The sequence below is a fragment of the Pseudomicrostroma glucosiphilum genome (genome assembly GCF_003144135.1).
Source record: "Pseudomicrostroma glucosiphilum strain MCA 4718 unplaced genomic scaffold BCV69scaffold_14, whole genome shotgun sequence".
Classification (NCBI taxonomy): Eukaryota; Fungi; Basidiomycota; class Exobasidiomycetes; order Microstromatales; family Microstromataceae; genus Microstroma; species Microstroma glucosiphilum.
The window spans coordinates 332085-354076 of NW_020289926.1; the positions used below are offsets into that span (position 1 = coordinate 332085).

The 21992-nt window shown below is 57.2% G+C and overlaps 8 protein-coding genes across 8 annotated transcripts; 6 read left to right on the plus strand and 2 right to left on the minus strand.

Annotated features, from left to right (window-relative positions):
- Positions 1 to 196: 196 nt before the first annotated feature.
- BCV69DRAFT_288315 (sodium ion P-type ATPase) lies at positions 197 to 3431 on the plus strand (the record flags this gene model as incomplete). The annotated part of the gene is made up of 2 exons (XM_025493616.1): positions 197 to 307; positions 393 to 3431. The coding sequence occupies 2 exons, from the start codon at positions 197 to 199 to the stop codon at positions 3429 to 3431; spliced, it is 3150 nt and encodes a 1049-aa protein (XP_025345979.1).
- Positions 3432 to 3710: 279 nt separating this feature from the next.
- On the minus strand, positions 3711 to 4214 carry BCV69DRAFT_314381 (hypothetical protein; the record flags this gene model as incomplete). The annotated part of the gene is made up of 2 exons (XM_025495110.1): positions 3711 to 3838; positions 3967 to 4214. 2 exons carry the CDS (start codon positions 4212 to 4214, stop codon positions 3763 to 3765), a joined length of 324 nt encoding a protein of 107 aa, XP_025345980.1. The 3' UTR covers positions 3711 to 3762.
- A 200-nt stretch (positions 4215 to 4414) lies between these two features.
- BCV69DRAFT_262887 (hypothetical protein) lies at positions 4415 to 6463 on the plus strand. Its single transcript, XM_025490726.1, has 2 exons — positions 4415 to 4894; positions 4968 to 6463. Exons 1-2 carry the CDS (start codon positions 4502 to 4504, stop codon positions 6372 to 6374), a joined length of 1800 nt encoding a protein of 599 aa, XP_025345981.1. The 5' UTR covers positions 4415 to 4501; the 3' UTR covers positions 6375 to 6463.
- Positions 6464 to 7683: 1220 nt separating this feature from the next.
- On the plus strand, positions 7684 to 9202 carry BCV69DRAFT_288317 (putative ERG24-C-14 sterol reductase; the record flags this gene model as incomplete). The annotated part of the gene is made up of 3 exons (XM_025493617.1): positions 7684 to 7803; positions 7837 to 8167; positions 8256 to 9202. 3 exons carry the CDS (start codon positions 7684 to 7686, stop codon positions 9200 to 9202), a joined length of 1398 nt encoding a protein of 465 aa, XP_025345982.1.
- Positions 9203 to 9649: 447 nt separating this feature from the next.
- BCV69DRAFT_284800 (hypothetical protein) lies at positions 9650 to 10364 on the minus strand. Its single transcript, XM_025493175.1, has 2 exons — positions 10160 to 10364; positions 9650 to 9965 (listed from the first exon to the last, which is right to left on the minus strand). Exons 1-2 carry the CDS (start codon positions 10287 to 10289, stop codon positions 9919 to 9921), a joined length of 177 nt encoding a protein of 58 aa, XP_025345983.1. The 5' UTR covers positions 10290 to 10364; the 3' UTR covers positions 9650 to 9918.
- Positions 10365 to 11235: 871 nt separating this feature from the next.
- On the plus strand, positions 11236 to 12687 carry BCV69DRAFT_278696 (hypothetical protein; the record flags this gene model as incomplete). The annotated part of the gene is made up of 1 exon (XM_025491213.1): positions 11236 to 12687. The coding sequence occupies one exon, from the start codon at positions 11236 to 11238 to the stop codon at positions 12685 to 12687; it is 1452 nt and encodes a 483-aa protein (XP_025345984.1).
- A 2556-nt stretch (positions 12688 to 15243) lies between these two features.
- Positions 15244 to 19722, plus strand: BCV69DRAFT_300978 (hypothetical protein; the record flags this gene model as incomplete). The annotated part of the gene is made up of 2 exons (XM_025494512.1): positions 15244 to 15991; positions 16073 to 19722. The coding sequence occupies 2 exons, from the start codon at positions 15244 to 15246 to the stop codon at positions 19720 to 19722; spliced, it is 4398 nt and encodes a 1465-aa protein (XP_025345985.1).
- A 272-nt stretch (positions 19723 to 19994) lies between these two features.
- On the plus strand, positions 19995 to 21954 carry BCV69DRAFT_64002 (hypothetical protein). Its single transcript, XM_025495421.1, has one exon. The coding sequence runs from the start codon at positions 20305 to 20307 to the stop codon at positions 21769 to 21771; it is 1467 nt and encodes a 488-aa protein (XP_025345986.1). The 5' UTR covers positions 19995 to 20304; the 3' UTR covers positions 21772 to 21954.
- Positions 21955 to 21992: the final 38 nt, after the last annotated feature.

Below are 21992 nucleotides of genomic sequence, written 5' to 3' on the forward strand. Positions count from 1 at the left end.
GCATAATATCGACATGGCTCTCCCTTCACGGAGCGAGACTATGACTGGCAGCTCCGATGCCACCAAGGTGGCAACCCGGCGCAACTCTGAAGACCGCAAGTCGCCCCCCTGCAAGAGCCCACTGAGCGAAAGCAGCAACCTACCCGCTTCTCCTACTTCACAGACTTCGCCAGAAGGTCCGGTGAAGGATATAACGATGGAGGAGGCACTCAGAGCACCTCACCTCTATCACTTTCGGGCGGTCCTGAAGGCCCTCGCTACAGACGAAGAGGCAGGATTGCACGATTCAGACGTCAAGAAGAGGCACGTGAGTATAGTCAGCAAGACCTCTGTTCTACGCAAAGGCTGCGAGACTGACTTTGAGGTATTCTCACTTCTTCCTTTTCTCTCAGACGGATTACGGCAGCAATGAGCTTGAGAGCGCGGGAAGTGCATCACTCACCACCATCATCGTTCGACAAGTTGCCAATGCCATGACCTTCTGCCTCATCCTGGCAATGGCAGTCTCCTTCGGTATTCAAACATGGATCGAGGGGGGCGTCCTGGCAGCGATTATCATCCTCAACGTCTCCATCGGTACATGGCAGGAATACTCTGCCGAGCAGACCATGGACTCTCTACGCAATTTGGCGTCTCCCACAGCACGTGTCATTCGTGGAGGATCTGCTGCGACCATTGGCGCAAACGAGGTGACAATTGGCGACCTCCTTGAGCTCTCCGTCGGCTCAACAGTGCCTGCTGATGTGAGGCTCATCGAGACTCGCGACTTCGAGACCGACGAGGCTCTGCTGACTGGCGAGAGTCAGCCAATCATGAAGAACGCTGCCCTCAGCTACGGAAAGGAGGGTGGTGAGGAACCTGAGATCAGTGTGGGAGACCGGCTCAACCTGGCATACAGCTCTTCCAATGTCACAAAGGGCCGAGCCCTCGGAGTTGTCGTAGCCATTGGCATGACTACCGAAGTGGGCAAGGTAGCCGAGGCTCTCCGAGGAGCTGGAAAGGGTCGCAAGATCCGAGAGGTGAAGCGCAATGCGCACGGTAAGGCTGGTCCTCATCGATACGCACAAGCCGGCGTCCTGACTTTGTGGGACCACCTGGCACACTTCCTCGGCCTGACCAGGGGAACACCACTACAGCGACAACTCTCTTGGCTTGCTGTTCTCCTCCTCCTCTGCGCCATTCTCTTCACCATCATCGTCTTCCTCGCCAACCTCGGCGCTTCAGTGAGCCCGTGGAGCTCTTCGGAAGTCGCAATCTACGGTGTCGCGACTGGTGTCTCCATCATCCCAGCCTCGCTCACCGCCGTCCTGATCATCTGCCTATCGACTGGATCACGAGCCATGGCCAAGCGAAATGTCATTGTCCGTAAGCTCGAGTCGCTTGAAGCTCTGGGCTCCATCACCGACATCTGCTCCGACAAAACGGGCACTCTGACTCAGGGACGAATGGTCCTGCGAAGAGCTTGGGTGCCTGGAAGCGGCAACTACGAGGTTGAAGAGACGAGTGAGGCCTTTAATCCCACCCTGGGCAAGGTCGAGCGCGTGAGCGGCGAGAAGAGGGAGGAAGTCACTACGGAACAGCAAAGCGCCGACAAGATTTCTTCGGACACAAACTTTGTACCCTTCCTGACCGTTGCTTCTCTTTGTAACCTCGCCACGGTCTACTACGATGGAGAAAAGAGGGAGTGGACTGCACATGGTGACCCTACCGAGTGTGCAATCCAGACCTTTGCATGCAGATTTGGCTACTCGCGTCAGGTCCTCGCAAAGAAGGGCGCAGAGTCCCCTCGCTGGACACAGATCTGCGAGATGCCTTTTTCATCTGACCTCAAGAGAATGGCAGTCGTCTTCAAGAACAACGAAGAGGGTGACGGCAAGACGCATGGCTTCATGAAGGGAGCCGTTGAGAAAGTTCTCGACTGCTGCAAAGACATCACGACTGGCCAAGGTGTCGAGATGAAGTCCAAGGAGCTCATCGACGAGATCCTGCAGAAGATGGAGGAGATCGCCTCGCAGGGCCTGCGAGTACTTGCTGTGGCTCGTCGAGACCTCTCAGATGAGGAAGCTGCTCTTGGCGAAGAGATTGAGCGAGCTGATCTGGAGCACAACATGACTTTCCTTGGTCTTGTCGGTCTGTACGACCCTCCTCGGCCAGAGTCTGCAGGTGCGGTGCAGCTGTGTCGGGAGGCTGGCATCGCCGTCCACATGCTCACCGGTGACCACCTTGCCACCGCTTCAGCCATTGCAAGACAAATCGGCATCGTACCCAAGGACGACGGCATGCTCAGCAAAAAGACTGCAGACTGCCTCGTCATGAGCGCTTCGACCTTCGACAAGCTGAGCGAGTCGGAGATTGATGCTATGCCTGTTCTACCAGCCGTCATTGCCCGCTGCACACCGCAGACCAAGGTCTCGATGATTCAAGCCATTCACCGACGAAATCGTCTCACTGCGATGACTGGAGATGGTGTCAACGATGCACCCGCCCTCAAGATGGGTGACATTGGTATTGCCATGGGGCAAGCCGGCTCCGACGTGGCAAAGGACGCTTCCGATTTGACTCTCAGTGACGACAACTTTGCCAGCATCACAAATGCCATCTCGGAGGGTCGACGTCTGGCGGATAACATTCAGGCCTTTGTCCTTCACTTGCTCTGCCAGAACATCTGCCAAGCATGTGTTCTCCTCATCGGACTCGTTTTCAAAGATGAAAGTGGGCTTTCCGTCTTTCCCTTGAGCTCACTCGAGGTCCTGTGGGTCATCATCGTCACTTCCTCTGCTCCTGCTATGGCTCTGGGCATGCAAAAGGCACGTCTCAATACTATGAGCCGACCCCCTGCTGATCTGAAGCGAGGAATCTTCACAAACGTCTTCTTCATCGACCTTGTCGTCTACGGTCTGATCATGGCTGCCCTCTGCTTGGGTACCTTCCTAATCTGCCAGTTCGCCTTTGGCGATGCCGACTTTGGACTGGACTGCAACGCCGGCTATAACCCATCCTGCCAGACTGTCTTCCAGTCTCGAGCCGCCACCTTCTGCGTCATGGTGAACCTGTCCCTGCTGCTGGCTTGGCAACTCGTCGACGGGGAGGCTTCCTTCTTTAACGGTGTCGAGCAGGGGCACTGGTACTCTCGCTGGTGGTACGGCACCTGGGGCAGAAACAAGCTCCTCTTCCTTATCATCACCATCGGAATAGTCCTTGAATTCCCCCTGGTCTTCATTCCCGGATTAAGGGACGTCGTCTTCCTGCACACCTACCCGGACTGGCAATGGGCTGTGGTCGTCGTTGCGACGATTCTCTTCTTCGCTATCGCAGAAGGTTACAAGTGGATCAAGAGGATCTACTATCGAAGGAGGGCAAAAAGCACCAAGACGGATGAGGTCACGCTGCAGCTGGACGAGGCGGCTGGCACTGAGAAGTCGAGTGCTTGAGTGATACGCCAAGAGAGCTTCGTGGGTTCTTACATGATAGACTGCACCTTCTGTACCTATTAGCATTATGAATTAGCACATCGGATCGTTTCCCATTCATTGTTGCTCTGTGACCGTTGTGGCCACCCATGCCTGCGCACGAGTGCGAGTGTGTGTGAAGTATACATTTGGCAAGGGAGACCGTGCAGAGCAAACCTTTTGGGCGGACGAGCACTAGAAATACAGATGGCGAGATAGGCGGGCCGACGTGCGGTATCTGACCTGAGAGGTGAGGGTGAGGGTAAGTAGATCCCAAGGAGCTTTTGCGTTTGCAAGTTGGGCGGTGGGCCCATTAATCCCATGCGCCTTGCCTACCAGCAGCTCGATCGTGCCGCCTTTGCAATACCCATCTCTTCTTGCACTCGCGGCTGGTTGGGGTGGAGTACGAGCATAAGGCATAAGGTAAGAAATCAATAAGCTTCCTACCCATTTCACGAACCAGGGCCTTTCCCCTTCTCCCTCTCCTGCCGTCACCCTCCACCCCGACAAGACTCACTACTCCTCAAAAGCCTCTGTACATTTTCCTCGATCGTACGAGTTGTTCTCCATACACTTCATGCTCGCCTTGGCCGCGTGTGCACATGGGTCAGAGAACTTCGAAGGTGCCTTGCCAGGCATGACCGAGATCCAGTCCTTGGGTTTGGAGTTATCTTGCTCATCCTGCTGCTGCTGCTGGGATCGCGGCGGCGGTGATGAGGTGACGGGTGCCGGAGGAGGCTCGGATGAGGAAGAGAAGAGACCCATGCTCGATGCTACCAAGGAGGGAGGAAGGGGAGGTGTCGCTCGCAGTCGTCAGTGGCGAGGAAGGCAGTGGTGGTCGAAGGCCAAGAGGCAGCTGCAGCGCCAAGCCGGAGCGGAAGCGGAGTCTGTTGTGCGCCGCCTCGCACGGACGAGGGATCCGGACAAGAATGGCGTGAGCGAGTGAGACCCTGACTTCCCTTTGTCCCCTCGTACGAACCTCGTCGTTGGCCATCTCTGCTGGCAATCCTTGCTGCTACGTACGGCCCACACCACTCTCAGCAGCAAACATCATGCGCAGTATCGGTCTGTTCGGCTGCTGGCTGCTGGCTGCCTCGCAGCTCGCATCGGCCAATACCAATCCCGAGCGCCAGACCGTCTTCTCTGCCCCCCACGGCTCCACTAGCTCGTCCTCTGCTTCATCTGGGCCGCGCAAAATTGCCATCATCGGCTCGGGTCCATCAGGCGCCTCTGCTGCCTACTGGCTGAGTAGAGCCCAGCAAAAGCTAGACGAGCTCGGCAGGGCTGAAGAAGGTTTCGAGCTTCACTTGTACGAAAGGGAGGAGCGTATCGGTGGGAGGGTCAAGGTCACCTACCCTTTCGATGACGAGGAGCACTATGAGGCGGTAGAATTGGGGGCTAGCATCTTTGCTGAGGTCAACAAGAATATGGAGAGGGCAGCAAAGGTGAGCAGCCGCAGGACAGGAGGCGGGGAATGTACCTCCGCGAGACGTGAGCTAACAGCAGGCTCCATCATAGACCTTCCGCCTGCCTATGACAGCCCATCTAGGGGAGGAAGACTCTCTCACAGGAGTCTGGGACGGACAGCAATTCGTGCTCGATGACTTGGGAGGCTCCTGGTGGTCATCAGCACGGCTCTTCTGGCGATACGGCTACTCCCCCATCACCACCAAGAATTTGGTCACAGAGCTCAAAGACAAATTCCTCAGGCTGTACGATCCGGCCTTTCTGCACCGGCCGAAGAGCGCAAACACTACCGAGAGCGGCTACCCGTGGGGTTCGATTGAGAAAATGGCCAAGCACTTGAACCTATCCGACTCGGCCAGTGCAGACGCCCAGTCCTGGTTCTACGGCAAGGGCGTCTCGCAGCTCTTCACTCAGGAGCTCATTGAAGCAGCTAGCCGAGTCAACTATGGTCAGAATACAGACTCCATCCATGCCTTGGGTGCAGGTGTCAGTCTGGCTGCTTCCGGGGCAACGGGCATCAAGGGTGGCAATCATCGTGTATTCGAAGAGATGATTGCCAGGAGCGACGCTCGAGTCCATCTGGGTGAACATGGCGAGGTGACTGGCCTAGTGAAGTACGACTCCAAGGAGCTGTTCCAGGCGTTCGCAGCCGGACAGCTTCCCGGCGTATCCGAGAGCGAAGTGACAGCCAGCAAGGATGGCTCGACCAAGTGGTGGGTCGGTACAGCTGCGGGCGGGGGCGGGCTCTTTGATGCCGTCTTCATCGGCACACCTTGGCACGCGGGTGGGATCACTCTCCTCAACACTGAGGCGACAATCCCGGTCAACAAGTACGTCCACCTCTACGTCACCCTTCTGGCTACGAACGCCTCACATCCCAGCGCCCAGTACTTTGGTCGAACCCAAGGCTCAGACGTGCCTAAGGCAATCCTGACGACCTATGAAGCCGTGCGTAAGGCCGATGCACCTGCAAAGCCCAAGGTAGACAAGAAGTGGTATCACTTTGGCCACTTCGGATCTGAGACTATCGCCGCCAAGCGTCCGGAACTCGAATTCACCTCTCTGACCTACATGTCCACATTGCCGGCAAGGTCTTCCTCAGCAGCTCAAGACCACCTCGTGAAGATCTTCAGCCTGCAGCCTCTCTCGGACGAGAAGCTAGACGAGCTCATCGGCGCAGACACCATTGGCTGGGTGTACCGCCAAGAGTGGGATGCTTACCCTGAGCTGCACCCCACTACCGTCTTCCCACCGATCACGCCCGATGAGGGCCTCTACTATATGAATGCAATGGAGCCGTTGATCAGTACCATGGAGACTAGCACGGTCAGCAGTCGAAATGCCGTGGCGCTGGCGCTGGAAAAGTGGTTGGGGTTGGACTTTGTCATCGGTACTGAGTGCGATTTCTCCACGGCTGACGAAGAGTCGTGGGACGGTTGGGGATGCCATTCTGGTTGAGCTCAAACAAAAAGGCTTTGTACCACTGCGATGAAATTGTACCTTGCCAAAACGGTCCATCGATGCAATGCCGACGGCTCTGAGCGTGGAATCGTGTGTGATTCGAGCTTTGTTCAGGTCTTCGCCGTCATCCTTCGCTCGCCTGCGCCCTCCACCGCGGAATGACCTACAGTCAGTCCGTCCCAATGCGGGGGGGCCAGTCTGGGCGGTTGATCCTTTCCGCCACGCGTTTTCTGACAAAAACACTCCGTGTCCCCTCTTAGGGGCTGAGGGACTGACGAGTGGAGCCATGAATGGGTGATGATGATGCAGCAGCATTTCCGCCCCTTTTGCTCCTCCCGGTAGCGTGTACTGCACTGTATCCTCTCATCCCTTCCCCTGCCGTACCCCTCTTCTCCAAGCTTTCTCGACACGATCGAGTAGGCATTCGTACACGTAGATCTACTCATATCTGACCTCCTTGACGTCGAGCAATTAGGTCGCGCCTTTGCCGCCCTTGCCCCCTGCGCCGGAATACCCATCCATCCACCTGCATCCAATTGCATCCACTTTTACCACGAGCTCAGAGAGCAAGATGGTAACGACGAGGTGAGTGACTGTGGAAGTGTACTGGCATTGAGGATGGCTGCATGGATACACGGTGGAGGCTTCTAGGCCGGAAGGGTGCGGATGGACGGAAAGAGGGGCAAAGCGGTAGAAGGTGGTACCGCGTTTTTAGATCAGCCCTCCTCGCACGCGTTCCGCTCTTTCTGGGGCCGGAATTATGGACGGTCCATGGAGTGTAATAGGGAATAGGAGTCTGTATCTTCCGTAGGCAGGCGGGGCAGGACGAACATGATGACACAGCCGGAAGAAGATGCGGACGCAGGCACAAAGTGACGCACTCAAGTAGGCGTACGCGCATGTATGCCTATGCAGGGCTGTGCGTCTGGACGATTGCTGCCAGAAAGAGACGCATGGCATAAGAGGAAGGCCAAGGCGCCGCCTACCGCTGCACCTTGTGTCTTTCCTCCGTCTTTGCTACGTTGCTCCCTCGTTTCCTGGCCTGCGTCACCATCACCCACCATCCATCCACTTCCGTCCCGATTGCCGTACCTCTTGTCCCTCGCTGGCGGCACTGCATCCCAGGAAGATCAAGTCTCCTCACACTCCTGCCCCTTCTTCCTCGCGTCCTCCCCCATCAACCCTTGTCTTGCTATACAGAGCTGGAACCCCTGCCGCTACGCCGGCTGCGACCCCTACTGCCACACCCACAAAGAAGCGCAAGACGGCTGCTAGCAAGCCCACCTCTACCTCTTCCCCTCGAAAGATGGCCACCGAAGACTCAAAGTCCAACGGACATGCCTCGGCCGTCACCTCTGCCCTGAGTGGTGGTAACAGCTCCTCCCCCGCCGCGGGCAAGCGCGTCACTCGCTCAGAAGCCCACAAGGTCGCAGTTGCGACTGGCAAATTCCCCAGCGAGAGCAAGGAAGTCTTGGCTCCCAAGTCGGAGCACTATGAATTTGGCGGACCCCTTGGCTGCCTCTTCGTCTCGACTGCAGTACCCTTGACCTCCTATGGACTTTTTTACTTCTGCAATGGAGAGGCGGGCTGCGCTGTCCCCCCTGAGAACTGGAGGGCCTCGCTTGATCTGATGCTCGAAGGAGTAGTCAAGAGCTGCTTTGATTGGAAGGCATGGGCCATCTACTTTGGATGGTACGCCTTCACTGTACTCGCTTGGGCTGTGTTGCCTGGCCCTTGGGTCGAGGGAACTGAGCTGCGAACGGGCGTCAAGCTGAAGTACAAGATCAATGGTGAGTAGCCGTGCTAGCGTGAGAGAAATCATGAGAGAGGTCTGAGGCTGACTTCAGACACCCAACGCCTCTCCTTGTCTCTCGCCAGCCTTCTCCACGATGGTCCTGTCTCTCTTCCTCACTGCTCTCCTGATTGCCTTCAAGGGACCCGAGAGCTTCACCCTCCTGTACGATCACTGGGAGGGCCTCGTCACTGCCTCTCTCTTCAACTCGGTCGCACAAGCCATCTACTGTTATGCTGTCTCTTTCCAGGAGGACCGTCTGCTGGCAAAGGCTGCCAACACTGGCAACTTCATCCACGACTGGTTCCTCGGCCGCGAGCTGAACCCCCGAATCGGCACCTTTGACATCAAGTACTTCAATGAGCTGCGACCTGGACTCATCCTTTGGGTGCTCCTCGACATCAGCTGTGCCTGTGCGCAGTACGCCAAGGAAGGACAGATTACCGATTCGATGTTCCTCATCCTTCTGTTCCAGGGCGCCTACGTCTTTGACGGACTCTGGAACGAGCCCGCCATCCTCACCACCATGGACATCACCACCGATGGCTTCGGCTTCATGCTGAGCGTAGGAGACCTCACCTGGGTGCCCTTCACCTACACCCTGCAAGCCCGCTTCCTCGTCTTCCACCCCGTGTACCTTGGAATTGCCGGTACCCTGGCCATCTTCGCCTTCAACGGCCTGGGCTACTACATCTTCCGCGTTGCCAACGGAGAGAAGAACCAATTCAGGAGCGGCAACAACCCCAAGAACCTCAAGTACATGACCACTTCGAGTGGTCGCAAGCTCATCACCTCCGGTTGGTGGGGACGCTCTCGTCACCCAAACTACATGGGCGACTTGATCATGGGACTCGCCTGGTCCCTCCCTTGTGGATTCTCCACTCCCATTCCCTACTTTTACATCATCTACTTTACTGTGTTGCTCGTGCACCGACAGATTCGGGATGATGATGCTTGCAGACTCAAGTATGGAGATGATTGGGACAAGTACTGCGAAAAGGTGCCTTGGAAGATTATCCCTGGGGTGTACTAAAGGAGCGGGAACGGAGAGTGGAAGCGCAGCGCGATGTGGCTGAGCTGTCAAGGGGCGGTGAAAGTGGTGGAATCGTGTGCGGGGTGCAAGGGTGGGGAAGGGTTTGCAAAGGTGAAGGGGATGAGAGACGTTGCCTCCTTGCTACATGCTCTGTCCCCTCTTTGTGTGTCCATCTGTCCATGTCTGTTTCTTTGTCTCTAATACCAGAAGGTTTCCGATGACCTGTTGTGCACCTCTCAAATCGTGCAAGCTGGGCTACAGTTTCGTACAGGACGCAAGAGTCTCGATATTCGATGCGCAACGTAGCCACACGACATCGTGTTCACTCTTTCCCCTTAGCAGCGCACGAGTAGTGAGGAGAAGTGATTCAATTGAGCTGGTGTGTATATGTGTGTAATGTTGTGGTCGTACTGTACAACGGGGTCGTTGCCCCTCGCCTCGCCTGTCCCTCTCTTTTCCCCAGCATCGTCCTGTCTGCGCTCTCTGCAGATCGGAACGAGCGTTCCTCCCTCCTACGCTCATCAGGAGCGATCTCCTGACCTCTAGTGGTAATCTTGTCCGCTCTCAGCGGTAGACCTATTGATCTCTTCCATGCTCCTTTCGCTTGAAGAGTCCCTTGCTTTGACATCTTCATCTTGGTCCTTCTTCTTCTTCTCACTTCGATCAAGCTATTTCCTTCGTCTCCCTCCACTGATTCCAAGTAACGAACGGGAGCTTTACGATTTGGAGCTTCCTCGCTCTCGGAAGAGCACATGGCGCTTGACTAGTCGGGCGGGCAAAAGAGGAGGGGAAGAGGGAGTAGAAGGTGGACACAGGATAGGGTATGAGCGACTGCCGCTCTGCTCTTGCTCCTCCCCCCCCCCTTCTTCCCATCCCCACTTTACCTCCCATCGAGCCCCCTTCCTCTATCCATCCATCCACCCCGTCCCCACCACTTCCTCGACCACTCCTACTCACCAATAGGGTCATACTTCATCAGCACCAACCGGTCAGCAATACGCGGCCGCACAGTCGTATAGGCAAATCCTGTGCCTGCAGACGAGAAGAGTCGGGCAATGACGATGCGCGAGCGGGCTCGGACGGCCATTGTGAAGACGTGCGAGGTGGGTGGGTGAACGAATGAAAGGGGGAGGGTAGAGGGGAGGTGATGCGAAGATGCAGGTGCAGGTGCAGGCAATGAGATGAGTATGTCGGAAGGAAGAAAGGCAGACGTTGCACACCTATAGCCCCTCACGCAATTGAGGCCCCTCCAGGGTGTGGTATATATACGTACATTGATTCAAGCAGTCCTCACGTCGGTATAGTATAGTGGTTAGTACACCATGTTGTGGCCTTCGGATCTTCGGATCCAACCTCGACATGCTCCCGTGGAGACGGCTGTTCGATTCCGCCTACCGACATCACTTTTTGCCCCCCCGCGCGTAGGGGCATCTCTTTTTCTTCTACTTTCTCAGCTCTTCCCCACGGCTGATCTACGCTCATCTGGTGCAGCCTGAAGAAGGGGTACTTTGACGACATCTTGCCACCGTTTTCGCATTTCTCTTTTGCTGCAGAAGGCTCACACGAGAAGGATGGGATGAGAATTTTCGCGTCGAGTGGCGGCCTGTGCCCGGCACAGCGGGCGGTGCTGCCGGAAAGCAGGCACTGCACAATTTTGCCCCGTGAACTGAGCTCTTCTCACCCTTGACTCATTACATCGCTATTGCTCAGCCAAGTCTAGACCCAAAGGCCGAAGAGGTCCCCGGATGAACAAGAGCTCCTAGGGGTTTGAGTGGCAATGACGGTCTCGCTAGCTCCGCTAATCTAATCGGGCTTGACAGCTGTGGGGTGAAGTGGGCGTGGCGGAGAGCTCAGCTGGTCCGGCCGAGCGGTGCGGACGGCTATGGACTGAGCTGCCGACGCTCAGTCTGTACCTCGACTGAGCAAGGCTTTGGAAGAAGTGAAGGAATGAGGAGGAGGGATATATAAGGAGGTCTCTTGAGAGAGCAGCTGATGTGAATTCTTTCCCCGTCTCACCCACTCAAACATCAATCATGTCTGCGTACCCAGCTCCCCACTACCCATTCCACCCTTTCCACCACTTTGGCCCTATGGATCGTCCTTCCAACCCTGGAGGTCGCCACCGAGGGCCCCCTCCTTTCGCTGAGCCCGGTCACGGAGGTCGCCACCGTGGTCCTCCTCCTTCTTTCGCCGAGTATGCCTTCGAGGTACCTGGCGGATTTGCCGGTTACGATGGCCCTCCTCCACCTCCTCACCACGGACGTTTCGGCGGTCCTCCCCATCATGGACGATTCCGTGGCCCGCCTCCCTTCGGCGATTTCCACGAGAGGTCTCGCTTCCATGGCGAGCCCGACTGGCACCACTACGGTCCTCCTCCACCGCCTTTCTCCGGCCCACCTCCTCCGCGTCACGGCATGGGCAGATTCGGCCCAGAAGGCTTCCACCGGGGTGGTCATCGCCACGGAGGACCTCGTGGTGGACCACCTTCCGGGTTCTTCGGACCTGACTTCGCCACACGAGGTGAGCATGGACCCCACTTTGGTCCCATGGGCCGCGGTCCCAGAGGCGGACCACGTCACCATGGCTTCCACGAGTGCTGCTCTGGCCCCGAAGGCGGTCGACGAGGCTTCCACCCTCGTGGCCATGAGGGCGGCCGTCGACATGGTCGTCACCACCGACGAGGAGACGCTGAGCAGCCTCCCGTCGAAGGCGAGCCCAGCGGTACCTCCTCTTCCGACTCCTCCAGTGACGAAGAGGCCTACATCATTCAGATGGACGAGGCTGGTCGAGAGGACGCCACTTTGAGCCTCTCTTCCGCCAGCGAGTCATCTTCTTCGTCGTCTGAGTCTGAGTCAGACTCCTCCGACAGCGAGCCCGACGCCCCGCGTGAGGGAGGTCACGGCAGGGGCAAAGGCAAGGGCAAGGGTAAAGGACGAGCGCACCCCGGCTTCGGCCCGGGGAAGCATCACCCTCGCCACCGACATTCTCATCACCGACAACCTGACTTTGCCCACCCTGAGCATGCTCAGTGGTACCATGGTCCCCATGCAAAGAGGCACAAGACCTCTAAAAGGCACTGCAAGTGCCACTACGATCATCATGAAGACGAGGACAGTTCCGACGCAGAAATAGTCGTCGCTGGCTTTGCCGACGATGGTACTCCCGTAATTGTGGCTATCCCAGAAGGGGAGGCCGCTGCCGAGGACCTCACTGCCATTCCCGAAGCGGCAGACGCTGAAGACGATGCGGCGGACGAGGAGAACGACGCAGGACCCTCCCGAGGCGAGAAGGGAGGCAAGAAGAGGAAGCACGGGCGAGAGCACAGGCACAAACACAAGCATGCCAAGGGAGGTCGAGAGGGCAAGCGAGGCCACAGACGAGAGGATGACCATCATCGCTTTGGTGGCCCCCGTTTCGAAGGCGGTCATCATGGTCGAGAGGGCGGTCGACGCATGGGTGGACGCGCCGAGCACTTCTACTGGTGAAGCCCAAGCGGGCTCATCGTATCATCACTTTCACCCAGCCGCCCTTTGGCAGTGACAATTAAGAGATCTGTCCCTGTTCGTGTCGTGGCTTCATCAATCATTTCTTTCATCTTAGTCGTGGCCAGCCAAAAAAAAATCCCGTCGTGGCAATAAACAACAATTTCCGTAGCTGTACTTTGTGACTGCGTACTCGTAGCGTGTGATAACAACTCCCAGCAGAATTCCGTCTTTGTGAGAGCCAATGAAGCGAGCAGAGGATGTCGTGAGACGGGACGTCCTGAAGCTGAGACACCGTCATGCATTGGTCGAAAGCGATCAGCCGGATCCGATCAAGCGGGCTGGAGGCTCCTATCGGTACACCCAAATCCGTCCCGACGCTATCAAGACTCGAGCGACGTCGGCATCGAGCGCCACACAAGATGAGATCTCATTGTCCCCGGCTTCGGTATGTACCTGTCATTTGGACCCTATGCGGATCGAAAGTGGTAGTGATGTGAATCCGAAGCGGTGAGTGTGATGTTCCAGGTGAGACTGGGCTCTTTCCGCACGCGGGTCTGAGTGAGTGACTGCCGGCGCGTCCGCATCCTCCTGCCGCCGATTGCCCGCGTCGATCGATTTGTTGGAAGCGATGACATCTTTTCTTGCCCTTGTGCAATTGACATGGCATAGACGCAGCGAGGTCGTTCTGCCTGAATGAGACGCTCATGGCCGAGAGCGGTGGCAGGTCATTGCTGTCCACGGCCTTCTCTCTTTTCGGTCTCACACCCGGCTGAAACATATGAACGGATACGGCATTCAGGGAGCAGCAGGGAGCAGCAACCCCTGTCAGCATCCAGAGAGGATCAGTGCAAGGGCCTTGGACGCCCTCTCCCGTTGTCTCAATCCGCTCTTGCAACGAGGCAACGACGTGGAGGCGTCCCGTCGAGAAGCGTTGGTCTCGCGTGGGAAGGTACGGATGTGCCTGAGGTGCCTGAGTGTGGTGGGTGGAGTGAGACAGGGCGGCGCCGCACCTGAGGGACGATTGCGACTGGCCCGCAATATCGTCGGCTAATATTGGGAACCCGCGCCCGCGCCCGCACCCACGCCCGCGAGCCCCCCCACCAACGCACGCCGCTTGCGTTGACCCGCACAAGAGGCGTCATCTCTGCCCCCTTTCAAAGTGAGACACGAGCTGAGCTCTGTACGAAACAAACACTGGCTTGGACACTACATCCTCGCTGCATTTTTACTCCTCGCACGTCGCCGGAGATCAGCCAACTTCCATCCCGTTTGACGGACGGTTGCGTCGCGGTAGCAGTCAGACAGGCAATGAGTGTCGCAGCCCCTGGCTTCGGAGGAATGGGACGAAGTACGTACGAGATGTGATGCAGTTGCCCTTCAGGGCCTTGCATTGCATTTTGGAAATGCGTGTTTGGCGTGGCGCTCGCTAAAGGCCGGCAAGGGAAGCGAAGGGGTGGTGGCTCGATCCTGAGACGATTGCCGAGCCCCTTTTGGCGAAGGGGGGACGCAAGCAAGGTGAGACCAATGTCCAGTGGCGAGGAGGAGATGGCTTGGCTTCAATGTGCGTGTCCTGCGTGGATGCAGTGCCTTCCCGCCTGGCCTCGGCGCCCACCCCCACCTCGGCCTCTTGAATTGTAATGTGTGTGTGTGTGTGAGAGCGAGGAAAGGGAGCGGATCATAATCTGAATTTGGGCGCGGACCTGGACGCCCCCCTGTTCTGGCCTCTGCCTTTTGCCTACCTGTTGCTTGCCGCCCTTTGGATCTGTGTCTTATTGTCGCCCTCGAGGCCCGACTCCGCCAAGCCGAGGAGGACATTGATGATCAGTCGTCCAAGGGCAATGGCAGACGCAGGCCAGGGCCACAGCCAATGCCGCACTCACACTGCCATCACAATTACCGAATCTCGTCGTCACCGCTTGAGCCCCGCCTTGCCCGTCTGCCTGCCTCCTCGCATCCCCCGGTCCCACACCCCCTCCTCCTTGCCCCTGCCATCCCCTTTTGCTCTCTTAGACCCTCTTCGCACATCACATCCTCGTTGCTGACGACTCTCCTTTCCAGAAGATCCCTCGTACGTGTGTGCGAACGAACGAACGAAGGAACAGGGTGCAACGCCAAGTTTGCTACCACACCCCAGTCCGTCACTTGTACCGGACGGACGGCCTGCTCCGAGCCTGTCTCCCTCAGTCAGCCGATTAGGGATTCCCCCCTCCTCCAGTTCAGCCGTCACCACCTGAGGATGATCACCTCGAACTAAGCTCCTACCATTGTTCGTTGCCCCTTCGAGCACTCCTCATCCTCGCCTTCAATTGCCGTACCAAAGGTGCCAATAGCAATTAACGGCGGCGGCAACAGTGGCAACTCCTGCCTCACTTGGCGTCAATTGCCCCCGGCGAACTCATTGGCCGCCTGGTACCTTTCATCGGCATTGCTCTATCACTGCCCTTCCTCAGCCTTTTCTTCAGCCGGTCTATCACACCAGGTACCTCGTCTCCCCCTTTTCACCTCTATTCCCCCTTTACTCCTTCTCGACAGTTCTGATAACCACTCTTCTCAATCATGACCTCTGGCTCTGCCGAAGCTCGCGAAGCATCATCGTCCACCACTAGCTTCCGTCATCGCTCGCCAAGCATCTCAAGCTCGTCTTTGCCCTCTGGCAGCTCACCTCCTTCTCATCGTCAGAGCAAGCGAACCCTTAGCAACGCAGCAGCAGCCGTCGTCCACCACGCCACCAATGGTAGCGCTCGTGGCGCTGACGGTACCAGTGGAGGCGGGCCTCCTACTGAGACTGGCCTTTCGATGTCAGGAGCATTGGATTCATCTCCATCTACATCGTCGTCGTCATCGTCGCTCGGCTTGCAGGGCAAGACAGGGGTAGATGGCCATCAGCGTTCGCCAGCTTTGAGTAGTATAGCGGAGGATCAGGTGCAAGCATCGGGCAGCGGAAGCAGCCACAATTTCGCAAATGCCGTCCACTCTTCGTCAAGAAGGGCAAGTGGAAGCTGCCACCTCTCCTCCTCTTCTACATCCTCCTCCTATGATGCAGCGGACAAACACCCTCAGCATCATGGGCGACTCCACCTTCACCTGCCTCCCCGTTCACAGCTGGAGGAGGAGCAGGAAATCGTGGCGAACTACCACACCTCTTCTCCCTTGTCAGAGCCGCACCTCGCGCTGCCTGACTTGACAGACTATCACTCCATGATGTCACACTCGAGGGGTGCAACATCTCTCACAGATCCAGAGCAGGCAGGAAGGTCGCTTTGTGGACAGCGCCGACCCGAGACGGTCACGGCCGAAACATTTGGTGAGTCGTCGCAACACAGGACAAGCTGCAGAAGTCTTCCCCTTCCTCACCTTGAGATATTTCGCCTTTCTCTCATCATAGCTGAGCAAATAATAGCTGTCGGAGGTCACATGGTCCAACCGTCTTCCAGATCTGCCAGCTCGGATCACCTCCACGACACAAGTACAATGCCTACCCACCCTCTCACAACCAAGGACATGGGTCCCGATCTGCCTTCTTCGCCTAGACATCCCAGCAGTACTACTCAAGGCAGCCAAATTGCTCTTCTACCCTTGCAGCAGTCCACGGTACAGCAGACATCGACTGCCAGCACTTCGCTGCCCTCGCCAGCTTCTCCCTATCCTACGACTTGGTCCACTTGGTCGTTCCCACCCCCTCGGCCTTCGAAGGCCGGCGGGCTGCATACTGTCGCAAGGAAACGAATGAACGTCGGTTCACAATCCAAGATTGGGAGCGTAGGACCTCGACGTGCTTCTTCGCGGGTCAATTGGGAGACCGTGGTGGTCGATCGAGGTCTGTCGGGCAGTCCGACGCCCAACCCGTGGAAGGGGGACAGTGAAACCAGTGATGCTGGACCCGTGGGACAGGAAGGTCTTGGACGGAAGAGGCGTCTGCCTAGCGGGTCTCTGCAGTGCAACAACAGCTCACGTGCCCCTGCTGATCAGAAGGGATTTCAGCTGCAGCCAGTGCCTCCTGGCAAAAGACGTCGGTACCAGTACAGGCCTTCTCAGTCCCTCGGTATTCAGCACGTTGATGACACTGGGATGCAGCACCAGAAATCGAATCTCGCGGATGGCCACTCCTGCCACGATCAGCCGTCACATACACTCCAGCACTCAGCTAAGCTTCAATCGACGACATCGTCATCTTCTGGAGTGGCCCCAGAGAACCATGGCTTGCCCACTGCTCACGAGGCAGCGGATCTGGTTCCGTCCGAGCGGTCGGAGCACCGGACGACGTCTCCTTCTTCTTGGGATTCTTCTTCACGATCGCAGCACGCTCCCACTCGTATGTCGCAGCAGACACGCCCAGAATACATTGTGCCGGTGAGGGAGAATTTGTTCAACGTGGCCGGTGCAAAGGGAACTGCTCTGTCGCAGATGCGGTGCCCGTCCTTCTTTGCCTCACAGACGCCAGCAGAAGCAAGCTTCGCAAGCCGATCGGCCGGCCTCACGAGCGCAACTCGTGGTCGCCAGCCCTGGCCAACACCGCATGGTCAGGCCGCTCGCAAGCGTCAGCCCGCTGTCCAGGCACCCACCGCCCTCCAACTCAATCGCCTACTGCCTCGTCTGAGAAGAGCCCAGAGTGTCCCAAATATGCGAGTCAGGACATCAACAGAAAGCCTAATCCAGCCAGCCGTACACCGCCTCATGCTGCCACCCCACTTGGTGAATTTCTTGGCCTCCCTCCAGCGACCTGGAGCGACGGTCAGCGATGCCAATTCTATCGCCAGCAGCAGTAACTCACCAAGTCCGCTGCCCATCATGATCGCGCCCGCCACGAGTAGCAACACCGGCGAAGCCGTACTGCACCAGAGTCGCAGTCGTGATGCTGGAAGGAAGCATAATGTCTACATGCCACCTCTCCATCCACCCATCACTCGTCACACACTGCGCGAGCTTGATCTAGCCGAGATCCTCAAAAACCCACAATTGAGGCACGACGTAGTCTTTGACGCCAACGTCCAATTCAGGCCCAACTTTGATGGCGAGAGAGGCAAGAAGAAGAAGGAGGCCTGTGAGAAGTACTGGACGGCCGTGACTCGAGAGATTGAGCTTGGTTGCACCTGCACAAGCTTCGAAGGACAACGTCTCTTGCCTTGCATTTGTGGTGGCAGCGTGGCTGCTCGCTCTGCATCGCAAGTGTCCTCCGCTGCCATGACGAGAGGGAGCAAGAGTGGGTCAGGAAGCTGCTCCAAGTTGCCTGCTGACAAAAATCCACCCTCTCGAGTGCCGGTCCTCGTGCAGGAGTTGCGAGCAATCTGTCTGTCAATTTTGCCTGGCAGCAATGGCGCTGCGCATTCCCCCATTTCTTCTCGCTCGCCAACAGGCTCATCGATGGCGGGTGTTGGAACTCCTCTCGTCGGTCAGAGTGGTGGCACTGTCGTCTCATCCGATCACTCTGTCCTCGCCTCGACCCTCGACCCCGTCTTCATCTCTCAGCAACTGGCTCATGGGGTGCTCGACGTACCAGGTTTGGTGAGCTTCCTGGCTTCCGTCCTTCAGCTCCACTGTGCGCCCATGCGCGACGAGATGATCGACGAGATGGTACAAGAGACGAAGCGAGGCCGGATCGGCAAGGGCCTAAGGATGTGCTTCGAGATCCTCGAGCTAATGAAGCTGGACATCGCCAACCATCAGCTGCGATCTGCACGACCATATCTGGTCGAGACTGCCGTCGAATTCGAAGCCAGATGGTTCCGTGATCAGATCGTTGGCAGTAGAATGGCTCTTGATCGGACCACGGCTTGGTTCAGCGCAAGCTGGCGGGACCTCGCCAGCCAGTCTTCCACGGCTGATTGCAGGCAGTCTCGAACAGCCTTGATCTCACAAGCCTACAATGATGGCTTCCTACGCCTAATCTTTGACCCACCCGGTACTGATACAAACATTCGAGCGCTGCACTCTCGCGCAGCGGAAGGACCTTCGCTCTCCAGCTCGTCTTTGAATCACTCCTACTCGGCCGCCTACCCGGAGACGTTCCAATTCGACGCTTTCCGCTTGATGACATTTCACAACGATGCCGTAGATCTGACGATTATCTACATGCTCCTCATGCTCTTCAGACAGCTCAGCTGCTCGCCAGCCATTGCCGGATCCGCTCCTCTCCCTGCCACGGCCAGCACAAGTGCCAACATCAGCAAGGTTGCGGCCACGCTAGCTAGCAAGCAGCTCGAGTCTGTCAAGAACGAGGTATGGTGCCTTCTCAACGAGGCCAATGCGGCTATGTCACGATCTGAATCCAGCGCTGCTGCCGACCCGGACTTGCCGGCGTCCCTGTCAGGAGTCGGAACAGGCGGTAAAGCAAAGCTGACCGACCCGCGCTGGCGAAGTGCTATGAAGGATGCTGTGCTACAGGTAGCAGCCCGAGCTGGTGCTGTCTGGGACGAGGCAGCTGGCATCTCCTCCACATGCGCCACGCGGGCACCATCGACGCAGACGATTGCGATGCTCGAGTCTTGGCTGCAGACGAACCTGACACCCCAATCGGCGCTGATGAAGCTGTGTCTGGGCAGACTGCGAGGCGTGCTCGGCTCGCTGATTGCACAGAAAGTCGTTGGTAGTGCTTCGGCCGTCGCTGGAGCTAGCGTTGTGGCTGCTGCGTTATCGAACGAGACGAATGAGGTCGTCTCTCAGCGCAAGCGAGCAGCCGAGAATGCTCCCGACACCTCAGCAAAGAGGCACAAAGGAGATGAAGCGGTAGCAGAGAGCAACACTGTACCAGCGCCACAAATTCTTTCAACGACTGAGTGCGCTGTCCCCAAAAGCCAGCCGCGATGCTCTCCCTCGAGCAGCAAGTCCTCGGTGGACCTCGAAGAGCTGGAGCAAACGGTCGACGGTGTCACACTTGCTGTCTGCTCCGGCGAAGACGACGAATGGGAGCGCTCCCTCACCAAGGCCGGTCTGGATCCACTCCGCTCCGAAGTGCGCGTGTTGGGCGCAAGGATGCTCCAGGTGGCCGCGGTGAACCTGAAGACCTTCCGAGTGCTGTACGAGCGGTTGGCTGTCTAAGATTGGCACAAGTAGGGGTTTATTCCGAGGCATTGCGGCGCGTCTAATCCTCAATCGTCCTCAGATTGCGGCCGAGCATTTCGATATCTAGCCTTGTTCATATTGTCTCATACTGTTCACTTTTTGTCTCTATCTTAGTCACCATTGTGGTCCCTCTAACTTTGCTTCTTCACTCATTCCGAGTTTATTATCCTACCATTTCGTTCTGAGGTGTGATCTCAGGGAGGGGCCCAGATCAGAGGCGGAGCTGAAGCAAGCGCGAGAGCATTGTGGAGGCCAAGGTGTTGGTCTCAGCCCGCACATATTCTTGCTTCCCGAGCCATCATCTTCCCCCACCCTTTGCCACCTGTACGCCCTGATTCGCCCATCTGCCTAATTTCCACTGGAAGCCCTTCGGCCATAGTGGTACCTCGAACGCCACGTACCAGCCCTGAGGCTGAAGGCTGAGGGCTTCAGGCACAAGGTGGTGGGAGTACAGGCAAAGGCACTGCCTCATCGGCCCGCCCAGGCCGAGAGCATCGGTCAGGAGACAGTGGATCACCCCACTCTCGTCTGCAGCCAACCTGACCCCTATCACCACTTATGTCCATACCTTCTGTCAGGATGACCACGATGATAGACTGGAATTGGATCAAGATGGTCCTCATAGGACCTGCACCGCCACCTCCCCTGGACGCAGTACCCCCGCCTCACGGCGCTCTACGAGGTTTTGGTCTTGCGAGCTTCATCCTGCTCCTCCTCGTCATCTGTTCCATGACTCTCCCCTCCCAAGGCAAAGCATGGATTCGTCTGACACTTCTACCAGGGATCCTCTACCTCAGCCTTGCCCTATCTTGTAAGCCAGAGCTAGGCAGCTTTGGCTCGCTGCTATTGGACTGCTTCTGGCCACTGCTGGGATGGAATCTCATCGCAAAGGCTGTAGATGTTTGTATTTGTGGGACTTTTGTAGATCGGGAAGGTGCAGAGAAGAGTCCGAGGTGGATTGTGCCCAAGAGCCAGGCTGGTACATGGGAGGGCGCTGTTAAGCTGGATCTGAAGGGCCAAAGCGCTGAGACTAGAGACGGCGAAAAGAGGGAGGCGAAGATGAATGGTCACGCCTCGGATGAGCCTAAAGCTACGACTTCCCCTGTCTACGGAGACATCGAAGCGGAATGGTACGCTGTGCCACACTCGCAGCACTTCTTCTCTCTCCGTAGATTGCTGTGGGCCTGCGACCACCTATTCTTGCTCCGTCCTCACACCTCCTGGATCTTGCCTACAGAACAGCGAGCGCTCGAGTGGGCGCACAAGGACCTCGTCAGAGCAGCGTTAGACCCCTCGTCATCTCGGTACGGCAAGCCCGAGGATCAAAGCATCTTCTCCGTAATCGGCAAGGTATCTCTCATGACGGCGTGCCTCCTCAACGAACGCCTCTTACTCGTCCCGCCCGGACCTGCCTTCTACTCGATGCCTGTTCTGGTGCAGGCCTTTAACGTCCTCTTCTACGGCGCACTAATTTGCCTCAGCAATGGGCCTATCGAGTACTTTGCTTTCCCTCTCCTCAGACGCGTGCTGCCAGTCAGCGCTCTGTTGCCAATGATGAATCAGCCTCTGCTCGCAAAGGGCCCTGCTGAATTCTGGGGAAAGAGGTGGCACGCAATGGTGCGCCGCTCTTCCTGGCGCTTAAGCCGCCTTTTTCCCGGAGGTCGTCACCCGGTAGGCAACAAGTTGTGGGCATTCGTCATCACAGGCAGCATGCACAGCATTATCCTAGCCCGTTGGCTACCTCCACCTCCCACTGTGTGGTATGTTCTGGTGCTGCTACTCGTGCCTGGGCCGATGGCCTTCTTTGTCGGACAGGGTGTGCTGGTCGCTCTGGAGCTCGCATTATTGGGACCGCTGCCGAGCGGTGCAAAGGGTCAGCAGGGAGAAAGATGGACCAAGACGCTGGCGAGGAGAGCGCTGACGTGGGGAGGCATTCTTGTCACTTGTCGGTACTTCGTTGGGGCGATAGCAGCTACGGGCATGCATACGGCGGCACAAAGATCTCATGGCTTTGGGAAGGACTGATAGACGAGAATCCATTTACATGACTAGCGATGTTCACTTTCATAGAAATGATATAGAGCACACGATTCAAGTGACGATCAGACCCCCTGGAAGAGTGCGACTTGTAGATCCGCCAAGAGTGATTACCTCGGGAAAGTGTTGCTTTCGGCGCTTTTTTTTTTGGGTGTGGCTGGCTGCGTGGGGATCGGGCAGGAAGCGGGGCGGTGGCGGCACAGGAGGAG